Source organism: Enoplosus armatus, chromosome 17 (genome assembly GCF_043641665.1).
Source record: "Enoplosus armatus isolate fEnoArm2 chromosome 17, fEnoArm2.hap1, whole genome shotgun sequence".
In the NCBI taxonomy this organism is placed as follows: Eukaryota; Metazoa; Chordata; class Actinopteri; order Centrarchiformes; family Enoplosidae; genus Enoplosus; species Enoplosus armatus.
The window spans coordinates 13,223,626-13,251,126 of NC_092196.1; the positions used below are offsets into that span (position 1 = coordinate 13,223,626).

Here is a 27,501-nt window from a genome sequence, read left to right on the forward strand (position 1 = left end):
TTAAACAAATCCTTGTGATATGACAGTAACTGAACTCTTTATTGTTGTGTCGCTCTCTCCTGTTTGATGTCAGTCTTTAACTGTAATGTATTTCGTTGGGGTTGTTTTTGTTTGACAGTCGCCACAAAGGAAATTCTGAAACGTTAATAAATCCAACGAACTAACCTTGATGTAAAGATGTACTCCAGGACACAGTGACTTAACTGTTGGGCTGTGGTGCATGAAGTACTCAGATCTTTTACTTAAGTAAAATTAGCCACACCACAGTGTAAAGTACTCCAAAAGTCCTGCATTCAAACTCTTAACTAAAAGTATTTGCATCTTAAAATACCAATTGTAAAAGTATGCATTACGCAGAATGCCCCATTTCAGAAACATATATATTATATTACAGGATTATGATTAGTGATGCATTAATGTTCACTTTATTGTTGCAGCAAAGATGAGGCTGATTGTAATTACTTTATATAGTAGTAGCTTAACCTATAATAATATATCATAATGTATTTACTGATTTATATGATGTATTAATATTATGAATCTGCAAAGTAACTAGAAACTAAAGCGGTCAAATAAATGTAGCAGAGTGAAAAGTACAATATTTGGCTCTGAATTGTAGCAGAGTATACTCAACCATGACACCCATCAGAAACAGGCTTTCAACCAGAGAGGACGCTGCTATTTAGCCTGGTGTTAAGTTTCCCTTTAATTTTGTATTCAAGACACAGCCCTGCCAGCTCCCTGTGAGAGCTGCCATTGCTAACATGTCTCTTAAAGTTATTTGTTCTATGGAGCACATTTTCCATCAGTTTTTTAGATTTATAATTCTGGCTGAGGATATTAATTATCAGGTATTACAATTAGCCTAATCCCATTACCATTCTAGGCTATCAGAGCAAGAGTAAAAGATTAAACAATCATTAGTAAATGATTAGTTGTTGTGTTAAGAGAAGAATGACAACACACAAGTCTGGATACAGCATTTATGGTCAAACATTAGTTTGATACATTATCCAACACAGAAAACAGCATACAGTAGATTCACACACTGAAGATATTGACGGTAGACGGATCTGAGAGCAAACTTCTGCATATTCAGTGCCGGGAGGTAAACTGAATCCCGTCCTGTTGTGCTTATTTAGGCCTGGGGAATTTTCCCACATGCAACTGCTATATAGTCTCCGAATGAAGCAAAACAAAAATGAACCCCTCAGCTATGACTATCTGACTCATCGCTGATCAGCAGGTCAATACAGTATTACAACCAGAACAGAGAGATGCTTCAACCTGCGGCTGTTAAATACCTAGAAAGAAAAAAATATAATTGATCACAAAACTTTGTAGCAGGTTTGGCTGTTTGCAACAAAACTACAACATTTGGTACGGTTTTCATTGACATCTTTTGTTGTGATTTAGAAAAGTTGAAACTACTGTGTTTCATTTTCATATAGCACCATTAAAAAATTACACCAAAGGCCAAAAATATTAAGGAATGAAATTACTGCCAAAGAGTAGGGATTTTGCAAAAAAAAACAAATGCCATGATGGAAGGTCAATGGGTCATATTCAGCCATCCCACTTCACATCAAAATACTGACCGTATTGATGATCATATCCATGCAGGCCACCAGATTAAAAGGAAAAATGTTTTGATCCAATCAGTTCAAAGGCTCTTGATTTGGCTCGTAGAAATGTTTACATTGGAGCAACAGTATTTCCACACATCATGACAACATCAACAGTCTTGAGGTGAACCTGTTCAGACCCTCTCTGTTCAAAACTGCATGCAGGGCTTTCAGAGCACTGCACTGGTGTGTTACTGAGGTAATTTCCTCATACGGCCTGCTTTCATGCCTCAGACTGGGACAGCAGGCTGCAGCTCCTGTAAACAGGATTATGCCATGAAGACAGCCTCCTTGGTAAGAGCTCAGAGTCTCAGACAGTGCTTCTCTGAAAAGGATTCAGCAGGTAGGAGGCTACACCTGGAAGTCAGTCCCAAAGTGTCTGATCTGGGCATCAGTCATAGATAGATAGGTGGTCTTCATACTGGGCGAATACTGCAAGAGAAATGATTGTAAAACACAATTTAGCACATCTGCATTTAAACATGTCAAATTAAACATTAAAATGATGTGATCTGATCTAAGTTTGGGGAGTATTTCTTTTGAATATGAGCTGGGATGGTAGCAGGGACTTAAGAGAGCAGGTGAAGAGCAGACAGAGGGCACGAGTCAGGGGTCACAGAATAAGCTACACTCACATGTAACACTGTGGATAAAATAGTGCCAGAAGGTCAAAGGTCACACAGCTGAGGTACTGTATGGAGCTTTAAAAGGGGGGTCTTTGGGTTATAGGTTAGAACATCCTGCATAGCAAGCGTCATTACGGAGGTAAGAGCCACAGTGTGTTTAAAGGAGTGGAATGAAAATGAAATCAAACAAATCAAGAAGAAGTCAACAGAAAACTTACGGTTTTTAAAAGTCTGAGTACAAGAAATGAAAATAACAAAAACGTTAGTTACGAAACACTGGTTAATATTCAGCAGTTAGATACCTCATTGAGAAACTGCTTACATAAAAGCGTGAGTAAAGCTGACTCACGAAAAACAAAAAACAAAGGAACAGCACATATTTCTCTCTGTAGGTTCATACACCGCAGTATTGTTGATTTACTGCAAATATCTTTTCCCAAAGTTTCAAGCATCTCTGTTACACACAAATAAAAAAAACATGCCTTTGCCTGTTAAAAATGTATCTCAAAGAGGCAAACTAAAATTTTAAACAATGGTCCACACTGTCTCTCAAAAGGTGTTTCAAGTGTTTGGCACACTGTGAACGCGGTTCAAACACTGAGTCAGCCACGCAAACAGAAAACTTAACAGAAAAGAGACTTCACCTAAAAGAAACTTTAAGTGTGGATTTCCCAGAGTTATCTAGCTTCAGCTCTGGAGACACGCTTATAGACTACGAGTTCTACCATTAAAACCAGATGCCTGCACTGTCTTTACTCAACAAAAGCAGTGGATGTGTGTGTGAAAATGGTTATTTCACACATACATATATGTATGCATTAGCCTCTACTTTGTAAGAATCAGAAATACAATCCTAGACAGTGGTGAAAAGGACATGCTCAGAGCTTAGTGATGCGAGTGTGTGTTTGCATACAGAGAAAGCACTGAGCAGATCAGTCAATGGCCAGCAGAGAGCAGTCTTCCATCACTTGCAAAAGCAACATTACTCCCCTCAAGTGTTGACATTGTGAGGTTCTATACAGTGTATATGTAATGTTTTGCATGCTTTCTGTTAGTGTTGCAGCAGTGCTGGGGTCAGTAGTGCCATCATCCTCATCACACTAGGGACACTAGAGCCTCATAGGGCCAACGCACCGAGGGAGGTGGGGATCCTCTCCCTATCAGCGGCACGTTCTCATATCGAGGACTCCCTCCAAACAGCATGGACTGATTCCTGTGACAGACAGGGAAAGAAAGGCGGTAAGAGATGAAACACACAAATACTAACACACTGCCACCATCCATTGATCTTACATGTATTCAGGAGGTGGCATGACATTAGAAGCAGACTGCGGAGGCGGATGAAGGCTGGCCTGGCTACCCAGGCTGCTGGTATAGCTACAGAAACTGTGGATGTTGGACCTTCGGGGGTTGTAGGATATCCGCCTCGCTTGGGGGTTGAACGGGTCCTCCTCATCTATGTCGTCATACTCTTTGTCTCTGGATGAAAGTGGTACATACGCACAGACAAACACCGAAACAGAGAGAGTGCATGCGTTAACACTTTGCAGGAGTGCATTGCGGGCAATGTGTAATGGGATAAGGGGGTTGCTTGGTGCTGACCTGCTGCCTATTAGTGTCCACAGTCTGAAAATCGCACACAGCATGGCAGAGAGTGCGCAGGCAGCCAGCAGAGAAAACAAAGAGAGGTAGAGGAGTCCTTCCACCCCATCATAGCACACACCCATTAGGGCATCCAGGTAGTCCTAGAGGAATGGACACACAGGTATATATATATATAGTTGTTATTGTCAGTGTCAGGTAAAAATATCACCTTTCACAAATAACAGTCCTTTTTTTCAGTGCATTATGTGTGTATATCTATTCCTCTAAACCACAGAGATTAAAACACAAACTGAAGTTACAAAATGATGATATGAGGTATGAGGTTTACAGACAAACATGACATGGGCACAAAAACATTTGTTTATGTCACTTTTTTTAAACATTTAATTGACCTACACAAAGCACGGCTACGTAACACAAACATAACCTGAGTGACACTGGCCTGGATCAAGACGTGTACCGGACTGAAAGTGACTAGTTTAAAAAGGGCAGATTACATTGGGACTACAAACAACGTTAGATCACTATTATAAATGTGGACTCTGTCTTACTGGAACAGTTGTGAGGGGAAAACGCAATTGCAGCCTTTCACAGCAAATATAACGACCGAAATGTTTTCACACGGACTTCAAACACAATGTTCTCTTTTTTTCCATGCTGGGACCCTCATGTTACTCCGATGACATGCGTGTTACAAATGCATTCTTTGTCTGTTTTGCTTGTTATATTTGAGCAACGACTAACAAGCTCCCAGTCTTGACATTTGCGTGGTTGTGTGCGTTGTCTCTGTAACAAAGTATTAGAACATCCTCACTTTTTAATGTAAATAGTACTATGAATAGTAGTACCTCCCCGTCCACCAAACTCCCACCCTGCTGACATACAGTCCCCAATCCAAGCCTGATGTCACAATAGTGCAGACCCACCCCCAACCTCCTCCACCTTCCCTTATCTCTAAGCTTTTGTTAAAGAATGACACACACACATGCAGTACACGCTATCACAACTGTCATTCGAAGGCTTTATTGATCTAAACTGCTACATCGGATGTTACAATCACAGCAGCAAGAAAGACTCATTTCAGCGCCAAGATATCTTATTCTCTTTACAGATAAAACTCCAACAATCGGAAACCTGGAGAAGCAAAGTTAGACTTCAACGTGAGAAAAACTGGGGGTGGTGAATAGAGCAGATACAGAATGTACTGACAATTGCCATGGTGTATATAAACATGTCAGTCTATAAGAAGTACAAAGAGAGAGAGTCAAGTTGGTCCTCTAAGTGGCTTTATGTTGTGTTACAAAGAACACCCATTAAAAAGTGTCCTGGTCAGAGTCTGACCTTACCTTATGTAGCCCGCGGCAGTCAAGCAAGGCTGTTAGCTGGTGTAGACTGAACTCGGTGGAGTTCAACAGTCGCTGGATCCCCAAAAGGTCTCTCTGTATAACAAGGTATAAAAGAGAAGAGAGAGATGATACACACTTTTCCACAGTCTGGTGTAACAGTCTGTCAGCCGGCCACTTACCTCAGCAGTGGGGAAGACGGGCACCGAGAAGCGCAGCAAGCCCTGGATCTGGATTTGCATGGTGGTCAGAGAGCGCTGGCAGATTGTCAAAGACTGTGAAAACATAATCGCCCACCAACCACCACACGCACAAACAATGAGAGGATCACATTAAGGAGGGCATTGTTTGGGTGCGGCATGTCAACAAGTAATTTGGTGTTAAAGAAGGCTTTATAATGCGCTTAACATAGGACACATTCCTTTCCAGACAGATAGGCCCAGATTATCCTTCGCCCACCAGTCACTGTCCCTCCTCCCATTCCCCCCACCCAATCGCAAGCACAAACAAAAGAGCAATATTTATATCAACTAGGCCATCAGAGAAAAAATATTATCCATACCCACTTAACAAGCATCATTTTAATCCCCAAATGGATACTGCAACGATAACTAAGCATGTGGGTTTTAATAATCATTGGTCATGGATATACTCTGCAGAAATACATGCCACACAGACACAGCAAAAATCCTGACTCTATACAAATATTATAATGCATAATAAGTAGTAGGATCACACAAGATTAAATTGCATGATGCCATGCATGTGCTGAACTGTGTGTGGTGGCGAGGTAGAGCATTACTGGAGAAAGAAAAAAACCTCCGCATTGGTAAGCAGGCATCAAATTCACACTGGGTTCAGTGACAGATTAGGTGATCATGGAGGCTGACTTCACCGTCCTGCTCATGAATGTGTTCACCAGTCATCTCCCCCACATTATCATCTGGTGCACCCGGTCATGTATAGTAAGTGCTGTTCACACTCTGCACAGGTCTGTTGAGGTTGTGTGACAGCTGTGTCATTTCCAAAGTTATTTTTGAGGCAATATTTAATGCACCTGCATTTCAAGCAGCAATAATTAGCCTCTTTGGAACGTGTGAGGTGTCTAAATGGTTCTTTGAAAAGTCACATACGCGAGAAGGGATGGGCAGATGTCTTTAAACATAGAAATAAATCAGGATAACATGAGCTGCCTTTATGCATGATATACAGTAAATTGAATAAATAACTGGAAAAATTATGCTAGTGAGAGTACCCCAAGGCAGAGATTATGAAGAGGGTAAAAGCTACGGCTAATTTTTTTTAAGACCCACATATGAAAAAGGAATATTCTTTGATCAAGTTTATCACTTTAAGTAATTAAATTAGTGTTGGGGGCTCATTTTTCAGAACAGCCGATTAGAGCCCGATAATGATCTAGCCGCCTGGCATCTAACAAGGAAAAACTCATTTTAAAATAGCAATACATTTTCCAGTGTGTGACTCTCAGTAAACAACTACATGTGTAAGCAGGCAGCTGAGATGCTGGACGTTTTGTCAATACCTGTTGGAAGGGGTTTGGTAGATTTGGACTGCAGAACAAATAATAGTGTGCAACATCTGGAGGGGGAGAGAAATAGAAAGACAGGGAGAAAGATTAGCCTTGTGTCTTAACATTCAGTGACAGAGTATCTTTGCAATTCTGTTTGTAGAGATAAATTACCTGCACTGAGGAAATCCTTGGTTTGGTTAACAATAAACTTATCTGGAGACACACAAAAGTCACTGGTGCCCTGTAGGGAAACAACAACATGCTGTAATCCTGCAAGTATACAAGACCAAAAGGAGTGCAGTATTTATTCAAGCCATGAACTAGATCCAATTTCTTGCGCTGCAGCTGAGTAAAACTGATTTTGCACTGGGCAGTTATTGACGATCTCTCAAAAACACAAACTATTTGTTTTACAACATTTTATCCCCTTTTCAACTCCGGAGCGAGTGAGCCTGTGAAATGGAAGTATCCACACAAATGCCCACAGTCATGTGCAATAAAGCCGCATGCACACACTTACACACACACACAAAGATAGACAAGTGCACAGAAAAATGTGTGGTATGTAGCAACAGCATGTAGAGCATGCCGCGCTTTGCTGATCATGGATGAAATCTGTATATGTTCACACACTTTAGTTCCTCCATGGAGAACAGCTAATGTGCATTCATGAACAATTAGGGGTCAAGGTCACGCAGTCTCTGTGTTCACTCAGTCTTCACCAGAACGTGAAAAAGAGGGCAATATAAAAAACCATAATACCTTAAACAGAATAATTTCTCACGCATGCATAATTAACGGCTGGGGAAAATAACAGGCTGCAGCTCAAATTGATCAAGTTCAAAGGGATCAAGAAATCTGTTTGTCTTGCAGAATCAAACTTCAAAGCCTCATGCTATTTATTCCTAATACAGTCTTGTGTCCACTGCTTTTCATGTCTGCCCCAATCAGACAGTGTCTTTCTGCAGCCTGTCACTGTAAGGCACAGCTCACAGGACTTTACAGTGAGCAAACCTACTTCGATCTAACAAAGCAATGATCAATAAAAAACAAACAAACAACGCAACACTGGATGCAACAAAAGAAAACACACGGGAATACAACAGTGAAGCAAGTCAAGAACCTTAATCTTTACTCTCTATAGTATATACATTTAGTATAGATATATTCCACCTCAATGTCAGACAACCAACATATCTCTAAACTCGAATGCGATCACGTGACATTTGTTTTCAGCAAAAAACTGTACAGCATCGTTGTCAGGCACGTGTTGGGATGTTACCCTTCATCTTTATCTCATTACACTAGCGGGGACATTTTATTTATGCTTCGTCTCATCAAATATGTATAAATTTATGAGCATTTTCTAGGACACCACCATCATCTACCTTCCCTTCAAGATGCACCATGTTTTTGCACCATGCAGTTTTTGAGTAATGATGTACAGGTGCAAGTACAAGTTTACTTGTTTTGCATTCTGTCCCATATTCAAATTCAATTGCTGTGTTTTGATAATCCACTTGGCCTGCCTATTAATAAATCGGCAGGTATAGTTATTGAGCAAACTGACCTCAGCTCACCTGTGACGTAACAGTCTGACAATGACAGAGAGATGCATGCAAGAGACAAGCTATACTCAGCTATTCTGGATAAGCCGGCCAGAGAGGTCAGAGGTTTTGATGCGGGGTCATGTTCTACTATGATGAGCTAGTAGAACATGACCCCGCATCAAAACCTCTGACCTCTCTGGCCGGCTTATCCAGAATAGTTGAGTATAAACCCAAAATATTGGTAATCTGGTTTTACAACTGCAGAGAAGCTCTGCATTCACAGAGAACCACAAGAGATGTCACAACCATGTAGTTAATTTCAAGTTAAAATCACCGCCCCCCCCAAACCCTCCTCATTCTCTCATCCCCCTGCCTCACTTAAAACAGATCCCCAGATGTAAAATCCCATGGGATAATCCACAGATGGGATAATCTACAGGAGGCAAGGAGATGGAGGAGAGGAGACAGTGGACATGAGGGACGGAGGAAAGCTGGAAATAAGGGGTTACTCTTTGTACCCCAGACAGTGTCCCTAATACGAGCTCCATTAAACACACGAGGCCCAGATGTGCTGAACACATGGTGTACAGACAGGAGGAGAGAACAATCTGTCAGAAATAAGGAGGACTGAAAGACAAATAAAGCTGAGCACAAAGAAAGAGAGAGATTTTGAAGAAAGCAGAGCGACAGCTTTGTTTACAAGGTTGCGGCAAAGGGTTGATTAAGCTAAAAGACTGGGGACTAATCAGCTTTACTGCATGACTGACCATAGAAAAGTGCCCGTGGTAAACTAAACAAACATATACCGACACTATTTAACCAGGAAAGATGTCCAAGAACACACACTTACTGGTGGTCATACACTCGTGAAGTAATTGCATGAGGTTCACAGTTAAACACAAGAACCATCACCGTCCACCAAGATGTCAATGAGTTCAACGCCAGCGGTTAAAAAAAGTGGCTTGTAAGAGCGTCTGAGGGTCCCATTAAAAATAAATAAATAAATAAGAAGCAAGTGTGACAAGATTTTAAAAGAAATATATTTTATAAAAAGACAGCGTTTTCTCACCACTGCTGTAGCAGTGCCCGCTCCCAGCGAGGCCCAGCTCAGGATCAGAGACAGCACTACAAAAGCCATGATCCTGGAGGAAAACAGCAAATGGGAGTAAGAGAGGGAAAAAGGGGGGGGGGGGTGACAGGGAGATGCAGACAAAGACAAAGGCACATGGGGAGAAGCAGATGAATCAGTTTGTCTTTGTACCAATGATCTTCAGCCCTTGTTAATTTGATTTATTCTTTTCAGCATTTGCTTGGGAATTGTTCTCCTTCTGCCTGAAGACAGAGGCCCAACTCACGCTTCGTACTGGCGCATCGTAGATTAGACGATACAGCCGAAATTCAATTTATTATGGAGCGATATAAAGATAAATTAACTCATGACTCCTTGCTGAATTCACTTGTTAACTGTAGACTTGTAAAAAAAAAAAAAAGATCTATTCTATTCAGAAATAAGTTTTATTAAAGCAAAAGAATTGTTCAATAGAGGTCTCACAAGGCCACAACTAAAGATAATACTTGAAGTCTGGGGACTTTCCATCTTTTGTCATTTCTGCTCTGCTGGATTTCACTATAGCAACACTTTAATTGGCTGCACTCTCTGTCAATCATGGCTGCATTAGCTGTCAATCACTGTGCACTGTCAATCAAAAGCTTTTGGTTTGTCGACCTCTTGTTTCATCTGCCCCCGTTTGTCTGAAAAGTGTAAAGTATCAACAGGGTTTCAACAGCGGAGGTGGTTTATGAAAGAAAACATAAAAAAAAAATCACTGGCAGAAGCTGGACAAAGTGCTGTGAATTAGCCCTGATGGATGTAAAAACGGCTGCAGACGGCTTCAGTTCTCAACTCGCTCCTCGGACCTTCCTTGAAAGCACCAATAAAGCAGCCTGAGAGCACTTAATAATTAGTTAAGGGAGCAGGCTCATCCTGCTTGTGCGATCAATAGGCATTAGTGAGACCCATCAGAGAGGGATGTGAAGAGCGATCCCGAGCATCATCTGCTAACACTGACACGTAGGCTGCTCTAAATTGGGCAAATGGGATGGGAAGTCTGGACAGTGGATTTGCTTGTCAGACATCAGTGTTGGTTTAAATTACTGGTTGCAGTTCACTGAAACAAATGCTCCTCCTCCTGATCTTTCTCTTTCAGAATCAGAATCAGAAATACTTTATTGATCCCCGGGGGGGACATTGTACAGTACCGGTGCTCCCATTCAAAAGTAGCATACATTTAGAAATAAAAGTATGTACAAAAATATAAAAAATAAGAAATAGAAAATAAAAAATATACACATTTACAATATTTAAGTGAAAAATAAAAGTAAAAAAATATATACAATAGCAATGTATAGGTATGTGTGTGTGTGTGTGTATATATGTATGTATGTATTGCACTATTGTGTATGAATATATATGTATTGTACTGAGCTTTAAACTTCTTTTCTATTGCTTAGAGCAGAAACAGCAGTGGTTTTGATGTAGTTTGAGAATATAAAAATTACATTCAGCGAACTGAGCGTACAATATACGATAAGGTTGCCTTTAATCGTATGTGGAAATAAAAGGCGAGTCACTGAGGGGAGGAATAAGGGCAGTGCCACTGTCAGTGCTATTTGAAGATGTAATGCTATCGTTAATGGATTGACCTATATGGTGCCAGAGAGGCTGACTGGTGCCCTGTCTGTCTGCGGTCAGTGATCCAGACACAGACCAATGAGAACACAGATGGCCTCAGAAACGAGATGAAAAGCAAATACCTCCTCGTACACGCTCAGGGTACCTACGTGATAAGCAGCCATCGAGACTGCTTGGCCATCCCCAAGCACATGGCCAGGCAGATGACCAGGTCCATGATCAGCAGCAGCAGATAGGTCAGCCATCTACGAGGCAGGAAAAAGAAGCGTCAGTATAACAACCCTGATTGATCACTTTGGCTTGCAGACAGCATACTGTGTGCACATGAACAAGCCTCAGGAAGCGCTGGCGCAACATATGTTTGGGACTGAATGTGTGAGATCTGTGTGTGCTGTACATCAGCATTCTTGTCTCCTAGTTAGAGCCCATCTGTTTCAGGTAATTTCCAGCCTGTTGGCTTAATAATTCAACACCACAAATCCATAGACATTAATTTTTCAAGCTCTGAAAATGTCCTTCACAGGAATGGCCTACAGTCAGCCTGGACTTCAAGTATGTGTGTGTGTGTGTGTGTGTGAATGCTTATGACTCATTCTTAACTCCACAAACCCCGGTAACATTGTAAATCTTTTAGCAATGACCAAAAATATTGAGTTCAGGATGTCACACAAACAGGTGAATTCTAAAGATGCTGCACTCTGACATGGACTTGCTGTGGCGTACCTGCAGTTTTGTAGTAAATCTGTACACCAAGGTCACTGGAGAATATGATTCACTCATGCTATGTGAAGGAGTCTAGAGGTACCCTAATAGACTTTGAAAATAAACTGCAAATAGGCTATTCCTCTGCTTATGGAAGAGGGCATATGGATGGAGAAAAACCCTAAAAGAGACTGCACTTTACTTTATCTGCATAGACAGAACTGTTTCTCGGAGCACGCGGACAGGGAGGAATTCAGAAATAGGATAGGGAAAGGAAAGGGAGGATATAATATTGGAAAACAGAATGGTGTCATTTTTTCCCCTCCTTGTTCGAATAACACTGGGTTGGCCACAACATTTGCTGTTCATCAATAACGCCCTGCCACAGGCTGGTCATAGCCCAATGGCTTCATGAAATCCAATCAACACCCAGGAGATTGGTGTCAGAATGCACAAAGTGGAAACTGGAGTCCAAAAAAAGATCTGGTGTCAGGACAGGAACAACACACCATGTGGGAATATGTATGCATGAAATTAATGATAGGCATAGGTCAGTGAGTCACTACCAGTGATACAACTGAGGTTATTTGTGCTCCGTCATGCCAGGAGTCAGAGCGGGTTCAATAAGAAGTAAATATGGAAACTTGTGAAAGTTATATATCAAAAACTCCAAAAACTCGTCAAAATGTTAATGATCAAATAAATAAATGACACAAATAAAGTTTAAAGTTTAAATCTAAGACAGTCAGCTCACCTTTCATTCCGCTAAAGACACATTTCAGACTACACAGCTATGCAGAAGTTTGCAGGCATGCACTTAATGGTACAAATAGGTTTACATGGCAACAAGCAAGAAGGGCACTTGAGGTTGTGAATCACAAATCATCTGCTGTTTTAGATTAGTTGAATCGTGACACTGAAGTCCTTTTGAACACCCATACTTTCTTTGCACCTCTAAAACTTCAATATGTATAGAACTCCCTCTTATTCCTTATGTAGTCTATAACAAGAAATCTCCACTTTAACAAATGCCAAATATAACAAAAGGAACAAATTGAAGTCACAAAAGTAAATGTTATAAGCATTAGTATTATGCAAATTTAATAATAACAAAAAGAATAATATTTGAAATGCCCATTTAGGCACAGAGTGTGGCTCTTGTAACAGTTTGTGATGAGACAACACAGCAAACAGCACTTCATGAATATTCAGCTGGCATGTGATGCAGACATATCAGAACCCTCATGCCTGGATTACTCACACAGATCCGATCATCAAGGGGTCCGAAATTTAGAGTTTCACATGCACATAAATTTACAGCATATTTCTAGTTGACAAAACAACTTAACTCAGAAATGTGGTGTTCTATTGCATTAAAAGTCCATGAAAACTGAATAAAAAGGAACAAACTTTTTAGGTGAAAGGTTTTGAATAAATCTCTACACAAGCACAGGAACAGCAAAATCCCCTGTGAACATGGTGAACAGACGGATATGGAGCTGCAGTGGGGGGTTATCTAAGACTGCCTGTCTGTATAACCAGGGGCTAGGTGAATAACACAGCGATCCATAGACACAGGGAGATGAGCCTCATAACAAGCAAACAAAAAACTGTGTTGTTAATCAATCTTGCACACAAGAGCCACGCATATTTCTGTAACTTTCAAGGGTATCGGCTTAAATTCAACCGTGTGCACTGCAGAACAGACGTGTCGTGTGTAATGAAAGGTCTCTGCTGTATGTATCTGGAGAAAACTTCAGCTTTAAGTCCAACAGAACAGGTAGTGTAATGTGACACACGCAGATAGGATTCAACCTATGTTTTATCAGTTGAATTAAACTGAAATAGGGTTGAGGAATTAATGGCACCTCAGTGTTTAACGTGCTTCAGAATGAGAGCTTTACACTTTGCAATTTACTTCTACTAAATCTGCAGCCAACTGGGACAGACAGGAGTTATGGGATGAATTTGATGGGAGGACATCGAACTCACACATCCAGATAAGCCCTGGTCCCTGATTAACTTTGTGCCTATAACGTGTATCAAACAAATCCTCTTGCAGAGGACATCATACCATCTATCTTCTGTTAGTGTCCCCTTCCAGTCTAGTCCAAATTACTCTTACAGCACAGTAATGACCAGGTTGCAAATGTGAAACTTCACGGCAAAAAACGGCACTATGAAGTTTTATGTGCTCAAAAATAAAACAGGCTACAGAAGCTTTGAAATTACACTCACAGTTTGGAGCAGCAGCCTTTGGAGCCTCATAAATTAGTACCCTGCTCCTGAATTAATGCTGGATATTTTATTCATTTGGACTACTTTGTTGTGGATTGTTATTTTTTTCTCTGTTTATTGAATTTCAGTTTTTGGCCTCTCAATACTTTTTTTCGCTGATCCCTTTTGAAAAGAGCATAGTTCTCAAAGAGAGAACCACGTCAAAATGATAATTGCAATCAATGTGAGCAATGGTCTGCGTGTAAGGAGATCATTTATGGTCTAATAGCCACTCTGCCATGCGTAACATTCTGTGAGAGCAATAAGCATTAGAGTTCAAACTGCACAGTGGGCAATAAGCTCAATTTCAGCTTTCATTTATTTAGCAATCAGGAAAAATAGCTTTTCCGGTCTGTGTTCCAGAGGGGAGATCAATAAAATCCCATCTGCTCTGTGCCTGCTCTGGATCACTTATAGTCTCATTCTGAGCAGCATGTTTACCTCAACCACACACACAGATGGAATAAAATAATAAATCACCCCAGGGGAGTAACTGAGGCTCCACCTACCTGTAATACTCAATGAAGGCCGTTTGATCGGCAATGGCTGCCAAGTCAACGTTGGCCTTGTTGATATCCGGCAGAGCAATCAGCTCGTGGATGACGTTGTTGACCATCAGCTGCATGAAGCGCAGAGCTTGGAGGTAGTCTGCCCTTGCGGCAAAGATTTCATCCAGCCGTTCCAGGTGCTGTTTGAGTCCAGTTTCCACATTGCCCAGAGACCCTACAACCTAAGAAATAAAATAAAGATAAGAGAATGGAAGAAGTGAAAGAAAATAGGAAGTGGTAGGTAACAGAAAAAGGGAGGGTGGTGGGGGTGAAGAGGAGTCAATGAGAAAACATGGTCAGAAAGAAAACAGGAACATAAATACATTCATAAAAAACTATTCATAAATAGAAGATTGAAAATATAGAGAAGGTGAAGGAACGAAAGGAGCGCTTCCTCGAGAAAAGATTAACTTTTCTCCTCAACCATGTGTTTTATTCAGGTAAACAATGTTAGAGTGGAATACTGATAACAATACCAGGGAGACCTGTTATCACAGGGGTCTTTGATAGTGAGAACAGAGTGGGAGGAGGCATGGCGGAGTAGAGTAAATACATTTTACTTTTCTGTTTGAACAAAAACAATGTGATGCAGTAAACGCCTGCACATTCACAGCATCAATGGAGCTAGAAACAGGTCAATTTTAGCCCGATGCTGACAGAGGGAAATTGTTTCTCTACCATAGCCACAATTTATTGAGAACCACAGCCAAAAAATAGCTTGACCCACCTTCAAAAAAGGCATTAAAAGGTGTAATCCACTCTGCAGATGTAAACAAAAGGGTAACCCTGCCATCAAATATGTGCTTGAAACTTGCTGTCACTCCAAAATTGATTGATAGGTCTTTCAGTCTAACACTAAACAACTGAATCTCAGTTAAGATTTTTAACAGAGTTGATTTAATATTTGTGAAAACAAAATATACGTAGTTTGAAAAATAAATAATCAGTTTTCTCTTCTTTTCTCTCTTTTTTTATTTGCTTTCTGGCGGAGAGTTAAATGAGAAGATGGATGCCACTCTGATATCTGTCTGTTAAATATAAGGCCAACAGCCAACAGTTAGCTTAGCTTAGCACAAAGACTAAAAACAGGGGAAAACAGCTAGCCTGGCTCTGGCTTAGTCTGTACAAAAACATGTTTCAACGACAATTCAGCTTTTGTGTGCCGGGCGCAAAACCCACTGTAAAATGAACTGAATGAACTAATTGAATTAAAATACTAGATATACTGTGCTGATTAGTGAGCTTTCGAGATGCTGGTAGGCTGATTTTGTTATAGTTGGACAGAGCCAGGCTAACCGTTCCCCCATTTTGTGTCTTTGTGCAAAAGGCTGGAGATTGTAGTTTAAATGAAAACAACATCTACAATCTCTGTAGAGAAAAGTGTAGCTCTACTGTAGGAACAGCAGATTTACTGTAAGGGACCTCTAGAGGACCCTCGTTTTAAAAGGACACACACACACACACACACACACACACACACACACACACACACACACACACACACACACCACCCACGCCGCAATGACTTGCTAGAACAGTGTATTTAACATTTCACCGAGTAGGAAGCTCCACTAATTCTGAACAGATGTTGCTCTCTGTATTCTAACCTGAAGTAGTTTGCAGCAGTCCCGCTTTCTTTATCTATCATCTTTTCTCCATTACACCCATGGCTTCTTTAACGCATTCAAGTATTCTAGGTAAGACTGTTCATTCCCACGCTATGAAAACTCACCACAAAAGAAGATAAAAACCTATCTCAGTCTCCTTGACACTGTAACATTTCAAACGCTCTTGATTAAATTCTACTGAGTGGAGGCTTCTGATGGTGTGTAAGCAAAGACCCCAGAAAAGAGTATCCATGTGGAGATGAGGCAAAGATACAGGCCCATCCTCCACTCCAGCACTCCCGGGGGGGAGAGTGTGATTGCCAGTAAACTGCTCTCACTCCCCACCTCCATGTTCATCATCTCTCACAGCTCCTGCCACAACGTCCCGAATCTTATCTGCAAGCCAGTATGCCTGAGTGTGAGAAATGGGATCCATCAGCTAGCTGCTCTGGGTGATCCACATTTCCCTAATCTGGACCGTCCCGTCTTCTCTTAAAATGGATTAAAGCTCACTTTTACTGAAAGCGGGTCACAAGGAGGCTTCTCCGTATTGGACACGCCTGTTAAATGAGACTGACTGATTTGAGGCTCACAGCAGCAGTACTCCAAGAGCCAATTCACATGCAACTGAACTGCTCTGCTTGTTGCCTTCAGTGATTTTATATATCTGAGATTTACGGTATTAACTGTGACAATAAAAGTATATATATATATGATCACAGCGTTTAAAAGTAAAGCAAGTAAATACATTGAGAAATAGGACACTGAGGAGAGACATCCAGGGGAACTGATGTATGGTGCAGAAAGAAGTAATCATTTAGTTCCAAGAATCACAAGACAGCTCTCACTTTCAAAGAGGCAGCGCTATACATAAAAGTGTAACCACGGTAGTAAATTTGAAGTGCTCATTCTGATGAAGTGTGATTGTCATGTTTTCTCATCTGTTATTTCCCGGGCAGCTCTGAAGAGCTCTTAATATTGCAAGCTGAACAGTGGAAATAAGGCTGAAATAAAGAACGAGAACAATCAAAAGGCCCCATTCAGGAGCAAAAGACAGAATGGTCCTCCTCATCAAATCCTTCCCTCTATGACACATGATGATCCCTCGCAGAGTGTGAGAGTGCATATTTTATGATGAGAGGAGCCTTAACAAGCCATCAGTAGAGCCAAACAGCTGCTACCGTAAATCACTAACCTCACAGGAGCCTCGTGAAGCAGGGAGATTTGGTCACTCCTGTTCTTTATTGGACAAATTTGATATCAACGCAACATGTGAGATGCAACAAAGGAAATGTATTTAAGGCACTAAGGTAAAGCAAACTACTGAAGTGATTGCTTTTGAACCAAGTTAATAGAAACACACGAAGCGCCAAGAAAGGATTTGGTAAACCAATAAAGATCAGCGGAGAAATTACTCTCTCAATCACAAGATTAAACAGAGACCAAAGGCAGCTTTAGCTTTATGGGATGGACAGCCGGACAACTCATCAGCTCTGTAAGTGGAGTACATTACGTCTAGCTATGATCTTGCAAGTGAGAAAGCCTTTGTTTCCCCGGGGGAACATCTCTGTTTCTCATGCAGGCGTAGCATACATCATGCTACAGGAGCAAATCAATACCAAGATACAGCAGAGGAAAGTCAGTACTGAGGATGTGAAATCATCAAAGTTGAATCCCATTCACTTCCTCCAGCACAAAGAAAAGGCTGTACTGCAAACTGCACCTCATTCACAAATTATTTGTTACACCAAACTGAACCTACAACAGCCTTGAAATATATACTGCTTTTATAAAAGGTTATCATTTTGTTGAAACCACTTTAGAGAGGCGTTGATTCAACTTTATGGCCATTTTGGAGGCTGTAGCGTGTGATGCTGCTGAATTATATTTGGATTATACTGAGAGATGTTTCTAATATTTTGTCCGCCACATTTATATCAATGAGGGTAGACTAAATAGAGCTTCCAAAATGACCATAAAGTTGAATCAACACCTCGCTAAAAAACAACAACAAAAACTGAACATTGTAACCTTCATGATTGTAGGATTTACTGCAAGACTGTAATAAACTGGCAACTAAGTGTGTCCCTTTATCCATCATGACCCAAATTGTTGTGTCATACGAATCAATGTGTGAGCTCAAATGGATTAAATGTGTTCTCTCTTCATATACAGTGAGATTCAGCACACACGACAATGAAAGTGTGCACACAAATCTGTTTGTGTCCACACATTAATACAATATGCGTGCATATGAGGGCTTTAAGTGGATGTGTGATACTGACACGGCCATGCACACAGCACACACATGTACAGTACAGATAGTAAGACTGAGAGAGATGGGAAGAGGAGAGGCTTAACATCCATTAATGCACTGCAGATGGGAGTTAATCCCCTTCTTCCTCATTGTGATTATTGCTTCTTGTTCTGACTCCCTTGCTCCCCTTCCTCTTTCCTATCCCTCCTCCCTGCGCTAAGCCTCCAAAATAACTTCCCTGAATGCAGGTCAGGAGTTGTATAGAAAAAAAATCCCCATTTACAAATCCTGAGGCAGCAGTCACCTCCATTCCTTCACTGTGACAAAAAGCGGATACAGACCCCCCGCAGTGAGGCGCTGCTTTGAGACAGATGCACACCCCATTAATCGAGGAGGGGTTCTGGTGTCTACCAGCTGTAAATCACTTGTTTTCCAAGAGGAGTAAGCCATGAAAGGATCATGCTTTGTGCCACGATGGCTAATAAAAAGAATGTTGGTAATTGAAAAAAGCCACAATATAAGAAGCATGGGACAAGCAGTTATTCACAGCAAAATGAATGTTCATATTTCTTACAACACTGACACATTCACTGCCTGGTGAACTCGCACTGACTCAACTGGAAAATTCTTAAATTGTAGCTGATGACAACAATTTCTAACATTTAAGACGCTGATACGACGGTGGATTGCAGAGAGCTTGGCATGCTTCTCTCACCAGATTGTTGATGCCACCCAATGTGTGATTGGCACTGGAGAGCGAGTAGGTCAGCTGGTACACCCCATCGTTGGTCTCACTGTTTCCATAGAAACCCACTCCTACAGCAGAACTGTGAAAAAAGGAGAGATTCAGATCAAATTAATAAATTAATACGCATAATTATTTCCCTGTTTGTTTCATCATGATATCTCTTGATTGTGGAGTGCATGAGGTTATTAGAGGACAAATAAGACAAAAAAATATTTCCCAAAGGCTTTAGAGGAAATATGTATCGTACCAGTAAAGGCTTTTTTGTGTGATTCTTATTCTTATTATTATCTCATTATTATTGTACATTCATAGACTAAAACATGCGACCGGCAACTGAAACATTTAGACAAATTCATGAATAAATGAAGGCATCTTTGGTTAGACATACAATACAAAGTTGCGTGTCGCTTTTGTATTTGCATTATGTCAGATGTCTTAATGAAGTCTGGTCAAAATGCAGCAGTTTTACAATATATTTTCACATAAAACTGGAGCTTATATACGAAAGACAACATTTTAATATTTGTCATATTTCATCCTTTGAGAGCCCTCCTACCACCCATGACTACTTCCTGTTTAGCTTATACCCTTTTCTCTCACATGCAGATTCTCAGATAATCAAACCTCTACTTTCAGCAGTAACTTTGACGCCGTTATCCCATTCATGGCTAAAACCACATCAGGATTCTGTTCGACATCCGGAGATGTATCTGAGTGGAATACACAGGATCCCTGTTTCCCACCTCCCTGGAGCCTGAGCCTCTGTAATAGGGAGGATTGGCGACCTAACCCACAGATTCAGTGTACCCCTACTGCTAACAGTCTACAGCGACATGAGCAATGATACAATTTCATCATACTTGATTGCAGTAAGGTCACTCAACTCGAAGGTTAGTAACACTTTGAGCTGCATTTAGGGGCAGTTTCCATGGCTAGAGGAGGGAGCTCATCATTCACACCTCAGATAGCAGGAAGTCAGAGCGGGATTGTTGTTTCTTACATACCACATGTACACACAAACACACACAAAAAGAGAAGCTCTAGTCTTACTCCCACAATGACTCATATGCTGAAGACTTTTCACACCATCTGTGTTGCAAAACCCACAAAAACACAGCCAGGTAGACACATGGCCAGGTTAACGCGATCATCCTCCGCACTGAGATAAAGACAATGAAGGAAGTTGAAGGAAGCATTGAATACATCCTGTCGGGGCGTGTGTGTGACATGTCACTGTGAATGCTCATGTGAAAAGGTGTGTGTTTCTTTTTGTGTCCGCCAGCATCCTGTCACTGTAACCTTGTAAACATAATGAAAACCACAGCCTGTCTCTCCTCCATGAAACTAGTTCCCTCTGGTTATGATTAGGGGCACTGGAGGCATACCCTGTACAGTCCAGTCTGAGCGGGGGAAAAAAAAACATACAATTACACTAATCCTTACAACCCAAACTGTGTGGATGTGGTTATAAAAATTACTTTTTCAGCAGAAAACGGAACAATATTGCTTTACACTCCTCAAGACATTTGTGTTCCAGCTGATCTGTGGCGGCCTGGACAATGAGCTCTTCATTAACCCTGCGGCCAACGTAGTGACACGCCAGCGACAATAAAGACCCACTAATGACACAGTAATGAAACAGTAATGACACAGTAATGACACAGAACATCATGGGGCAGTTTAGCCTCCAGAGAGGCATTAGTGTTTTCACGGCTGTGGAAAAGGCTGTCTGCAGAAGCGAGAGGTGTTAAAAGAAACCAACACAATAAACAATGGGATCGCAGCATATGTGCACTCCAGGATATTTAGTGTCTCTGTTCCTCCGTGGATCACTTTCCAGACCGTGTGCTGTCTGGACAATCGTACCTTAGTATTCAAAACATGTTGTGAGCTGAGCAAAGTGCCACACTGGATGAACAAGTAATAACAGATAAATCCCCCGATTCTGTGGAGACCAGCGAATTGCTGCTTTAATAAACTGTATCAGGGTTAACAGAGAATGACACAGGATGGAAGGATGTTTTAGAAAATTAGATTTGTTTTCTATGTTTAACCTTAATTTACCCCATTCATTCTCCTGGGGTCAGAAATAATCATCCAGGGAGGATTAAATCCTTCCTGCTTGAGTTCTGCGGATGTAATTCTTTTTGAATAACATGCTGAATTAAAAGGTGGAAAAAAGCGAATGGGGTAATATGATGACACACAGTAACATGATAAACAATTCGATCTTTATTCAATGACATCAAAGTACAATTCCACTCAGTTTAGCCAATATGAGTCTCATGACTCAATATAATAAAATAACAAAAAGATGGTTGAGCATATTATACAAGATAATTCATTTTACATGCATCTCTTTTACAGAAACCTGTGCAAGCCTTTTTCAATTAAGCTGATTCTGCTGCAGCTCAAAACTTCCATCAATAACAACGCCAGTCAATAGGTAGATATGATTAAACAATAAAAACATGTCAAAAGTAACAACTTCACTGTCTCAAGCCAAGACAAAATGCTGTTATTAGCGAGTACACAAAACACAAAACCTAACCTGTAATATACAGACTGCCTGTTCAAGCTCATACTAATCTATGGCCAGATTATCTAATTGGATGCCGTATGCAGTAGTTTATTTGTTGAGCTGAATATATTAACGTCCATTGGAACAAGCTTCTACAGAGAGGGGTGAGCGCTCTGAGCACAGGCTAGAGACCAGAGCTCCTTTGCTAAACAGCATCATGCTCAGTCAATTAACATCACAACAGGCCTTGTGTGCTGGTAGACACAGAAAGCTAACAAAGTTAAAGCCCAACACTTAGATAAATGTCACAAGTTTAAGCGGATCTGAACGCAAATTCAATCAAGCCTTTTGGGAGAGGATCATTTCTGCGAGGATCATTTTTGTCAAAGTGTATTAAATCATACATAAAAGTACTATTATGTCTGGCAATGTGGCTCTGAAAGTTTTATGGGAGCTGCCTGTGAGTTTATGCTTCCATAAATTGGCAGTATAACGAACATACTTACAGAATAGAACCTGTGGCCATATGAGACTTTGCTACAGTATGTGTAATCAACAGTTAGCAATGGAGCAAAGCACAAGACTCAAAAGCCAAATCCAAGCATTTAAATGGACCAAGCTGAGCAATCAGCGGTCAAAGTTTTGGCGGGCGTAGTCAGCTGAGGGATTTAGCAGTCTGATCACCTTGCCGTCAGCTGATCGGGGCCCCTGCTGATGATGTGGCCTGTCAGAAATATGCCAGCTTAACCAGCCTTAGTTGTATTCTTTAGAAACTGTTTACTGTTAACTCGTGTCCCTGAAGAATCTAACAACTCTGACCCTGTATTGAAACTGAAACTCTCAGTTATTTGACTCATATTTGAATTTGAGCATCATTTCCTTTGACAGTCCAATGCTTTGTTCAAGTGAGCCTAAATTAGGAAACAACGTTAGCTGCACTGTCCTCCCTCTTCCTGAGCGTGTGGATGAAGTTTTTTTGCAGTGTTTTTCCAAAGTAGATGAGCTTAATCCCAAAAATCCCCCCAAAAAACTAAAACACAGCTTTAATGAATTCTCATGTGTAGAGTTACTGGACAAGAAACACAATATTATCTTAATATTATTATAATATTATAATTAAACGCAATATTATCTGATTATTTTTTAACCATGCAGACTCACCATATGATGAGACCTGTGATGACAGCGGCCCAGGTGACACAGCAGGTATCGGGCCTTTTGGTGTCGTCATCTACGTCCCTGCGGCAGCAACACATGCAGACCAGGTACACTGCCAGAACCAGCAGGCTCAGACCCAGACCCACTGCACCCACACATGCTAGAAGTACCAGAGACTGAGGCAGGAGAGAGAAAAGGAGGCAAAAGACCAAAATGCCATCAGTTAAAGTCAACACATTTTATATTGAGAAATAAGTCTACTATATTCTTTAAAGAGGCAGATAGCCGTTGTGTGTGGTCTAGAGATGTCAGGCTGCGTGACCCCACCACCCGAAAGGTTGACAGCCTGAGTGAAAACAACCCACCAGTATCAAACAACACTCATGTGTAAAGATATTCCTGAGGTTAGTGTGTTGTCATCCATTGATCAACATTATCACTGCTGACTGTGCTGCCTGTACAGCAAAGGTGATAAAGACGTAGAAGCTGGCGGTCTTGAGGGGAAGAGAGCCCACAGAGACGCTTGTTTGGCCTGCAAAATGCCACCAGCAGAACTTGGACTGTGTTTAAGGGGAAAACAGAAACGATCCAAGGCTGTGGGAGGGGAGCGTCATGTGACTTAATGGCTTTCATTCAGTCTTGTGATTTCTGAGTGTACAAAACATTTGAGGCCTGAAGGATGGAGTGAAACGCTGACATGGAGAAAGTAGGTAATACTGTTTTGAAACAGTCTGTATATGGACTATTTCATGGTAAATCCCCAAGGTCCTCCGATTTTTTTATTCTCTGCAAAGCTGTGACTTTTATCACAACACAGTGAGTAAAGTGATACAGAAATGGTAGTTTGCTCCGAGGCAGACAGAAATGGAATTGTTTATTTGCAGCAGATTATACTTAGGGGAACATTTCTTGCATTACACCAATCAGTTTATAATCCTGTTTATTTTCATACAAACATGTCATATGACCATTTCATTGAGCAAACATTCTTATGGTTTTCAGTAGCTTCTTTCCCACGGCATACGCTATCTTAAGGCAGTAGACGCATCAGTTGATTTGTTTTCACAGCAGCATCATAAAACAAATCCCCAACCATTTAAAAAGAGTTCACACTGCTGCACAAACGTCGGTATCAGTATTGGAACCACAAAAATCCCAACTGGGGCTCCGCTAGTGTTGATCAACACTAGGAACATTACACTTAGTGGGATAAAACTCCAAACATTGAGTTCTTGGTTACAGTAGTTTAAAGACAATCAATAGAAAAGCATGACCTTGATTTTACTTGCAAATAATTTGCACTTAAGTTTTAATGCTCTTTCAGAAAGTCTTTGTCTGACTGACTAAGCAGAGCTATTCCTCGACTACAATGTCTGTGACTAATTATTCCATTTGGATGACATTGACACTGGGAGTGAATTTAAATCATATTCTTTTGAATATTCAAACACAGTCTTGCACTGTTCAAACTTTGTTTCAAGTTATGTCCTGTTGAGCCCCATTTTGCCCTTAGTTTCACTATTCAGGCAGGTTAGTATATTCCAATTATAAATTAGATCCTCATTCATTCAACCTGAGGTAGACTGACAAAACAGTGCTCAGGATGAATGAACAAGCATGCGGTACTAAACGTTATATCACTGGCATGCTGGGGCACATTTCTTTACAAACTAAAATCAATGTCGCCTCAAAAAAAGAACAGTTTCAATGTCAAAAAAATACAGTTGATGATGACCCAGTGACGTGAAGGAAATAGGTCAATACAGAAAAGGTGCCAGCTGAGCTGCCCTACCTTAACTGGCAACCAGGCCAAAACCTTAATCCAATGATTTGCTTATCATTGGTTTTAGAGGACACTGCTGATGAGCCAAGAGTCACAGTGTGTAGAGTTTACGGTGGCTTCAGCCCTGGTTAGATTTTCTGTCACTATAACTCAGTTCGGGCCCTTCATACGCACAACGCTGCTAGCTCTCTCCTCTAATTTTCCACTCCATTGTTTTGTAATTAGACATGCAGGCACTTCAATTTCCACCGGCTCCAAAGCCACAATAAGGATGCATGAGAGGGAGGAAGACAGAGAGACAGAAAACTACAACAGTATCTGCGGTTATTGACTGGAAGGTCATTGATCTTTTATCTTCCCAAAAGGATGTTTGTTTAAAGTAGGCTTGAATATGGATGCCTGTCTAATTTAATTAAACAGCAAGCAAAAAGCCTAAGGAAATGTGTCTGTAGCTGCACTGCACTTTACACTTTCCTCAAAAGACAACAGATCAGCATGTCAAATGAAGAACATGAGTTATTTTACGGCTTAAGAGGCTGTGTCAGCCCTGAAGACTACCAACAGTCTCTGTGATGCCAACATGGCTTCACTGCTCACTGACTGGTGCACAGCTGAGCCGGTGTGACACTGCTGGGACTCAATGACCCAGATGGACAAAGACACATGAAGAGGTACAGTGAAGGACACGAGTCAGATCTGGGAGGTTTTGGGTAATGGCTTCTGTGTTCAGAAATGTAGTGGGGCAAAAGGAGCATGTAGTGCCACAGGGATATGCACTTACACACAGACACACACAAACTCAGTTCATATTTCTTGGGGATTCCCGGGATTGTTGTTGAATTTTGAAAGATAGCCCAGGAAATAATGGGTGTAAGAAGTCTTTCCAAGTTCAACATGAGATCTGTGTGTGCAGTGTTATCCTGTGCAGTGAGCCAATATGTCCACAATTCTTCAAATTAGATTCGGAAACAATATTTTCTGTTACTCAAATTAACACAAAGCTTTTATTTTGTTGGGATAAATCAAATAACGCAGTGTTGATAGTTTGGCTCATATGAACTTCATTAGTGATTTTTAATTAAATGTACGCCTGTCAAACTACATTGTTGTGATATCATGTGACTTGTTTGTATTGCGATATACTGCGTGAGAATAAATCAGCTTCTTTTTGTAGACAAATACATTATAAATCAATATTGTAGAAAAAGTCAAACAGACAAAAAGGGAAGAAAATTAAGTCCATAATATGAAGGCATAATATAAAAAGGTATTGAAGTGATGGACAGCAGATGGAATGCTATGGCAACAACTGAGCATGAGCATCCAATATTTTTTTCATCTATAATGACTCTGGTCCTGCTGCCCACAGTCAGTCCCCAGCACTAAACATGACAGTTTGGGACATTTACATGACCATAAATGTACTTAATTTTATTACTGTTTGTTTCATATACTGGGAAAAATAGTTTCCTCGCTTTAGACATGTCTTATACAATCCAGTTTCTCCTGAAAAGATGAGGAAAAGAGCAGAACACAACCATCTCCTACAGGGAATGTGTTGTTTATAGTGTTATATGAGTCATCCAGTGTTATTTTGTCTTTACTTTAACCATAGATATGGATACTGAAGACTGCATGAAAAAAATAATACATAAAGAACATAGTTGGAGTAATATTTCTAATGAAGCTGGGTGTTTAAGAGTAATAAAGAGTAAGTTGAGGGAAACAAAGGGTTTGTTGTGTCTCTAAGCAGTGTGGACAGACAGATACAGTTCATAGTTGTTTAGCGCAGTTAATACAGGTCATGTGTCATCATGTGAGAGCTGCAGTACAGTATGGGCTCTCACTTCCTGACATTTGGAGCTACGCTGATACATCACAGGGAAAAGAAATGCTTTTATCACTCAACGCAGCAGTTTGTCTGAAACTACTTCTTCTTTTTCCAAGTGTGCATTTAAATATGTTGTTTTCCATTGTTTGTGGACATCAGTGTTTCACAACAGCTCTGATTTCGCCGGCGAGATTCTTTTGAAACTACGTGCGCTTTTACGCACAAGTGCAGTTACCAACCTGCTGGTAGCTCGCCTCCTCCGGTTTGAAAGTGCTGTCGACCGACTGGAGAAAGAAATTGAAGTGAGGGAAATTGTGCAGCCAGTAAGTCCACCACGGAGCGACGTAATCAAGCCTTGCAGTGGCCATTCCTGATTGAAAAGTAAGTCCACTGACAGCACGCTTCTCTCTGAGACCTCGACGCTCTCAATATTCCCACGTTTTCCGAAAAGTAAAAAAAAAATAATAATAAAATGAACGCGACTTCAGCGGAGGATACAATCACCACAGAATATTAAAGAGGAAGTTCTTCTTTTGCCATTACACCTTCAGAACAGGGCACTCCGGTTCCCATACTTCTGTGTGAACTGTTGAGTTGCCCAACTACTAAAAGACACACAGCTCCAGAGCGGGCCAAGCGTTTGTATCCGAAACACAGGATCGAGTGACGATATGAACCTGCCTCCTCCAGCAGAGAAGGCGTGACAACCACTTCTCCATTGGTCAAGTGGGCCAGGCCCGCCGTAGACTTTGACTTATGAAAACAAAACAATAAGATGTTGACCCTCTGCACTGAAAAAAAAAAAACTAAACTACAAACTTAACAATTAAAATGATCAAACACCGAACAGACTTGCTGATCACACACACAGCTCTGTGTGGATGTCAGTGGCCTAGCTGTACACACTTCTCCACATATGACTGTTTGGGGTTTTTTCAGAGGAAACTCAACATTAAAACTGAGTCACATAAAAGATGAGGACGCTGTGCGCCCTGTCTGGCCTCTACGTGCAGGCGTTAAGAGGCAGGGGTAGTTAGCGCACTATTTATGACTTCTGCTGTTAATGTCTGACCTCTTGTGGACAATGAGGCGCACTG

At 40.9% G+C, this 27,501-nt stretch overlaps 1 protein-coding gene across 1 annotated transcript; it reads right to left on the bottom strand.

Moving 5' to 3' along the window:
* Nucleotides 1–1,976: 1,976 nt before the first annotated feature.
* ttyh2l (tweety homolog 2, like) lies at nucleotides 1,977–26,772 on the bottom strand. The gene is made up of 14 exons (XM_070923613.1): nucleotides 26,644–26,772; nucleotides 22,794–22,966; nucleotides 19,079–19,190; nucleotides 14,461–14,681; nucleotides 11,122–11,217; nucleotides 9,350–9,422; nucleotides 6,902–6,971; nucleotides 6,743–6,798; nucleotides 5,382–5,474; nucleotides 5,203–5,295; nucleotides 3,854–3,996; nucleotides 3,545–3,730; nucleotides 3,386–3,464; nucleotides 1,977–2,057 (listed from the first exon to the last, which is right to left on the bottom strand). Exons 1-14 carry the CDS (start codon nucleotides 26,770–26,772, stop codon nucleotides 1,977–1,979), a joined length of 1,605 nt encoding a protein of 534 aa, XP_070779714.1.
* Nucleotides 26,773–27,501: the final 729 nt, after the last annotated feature.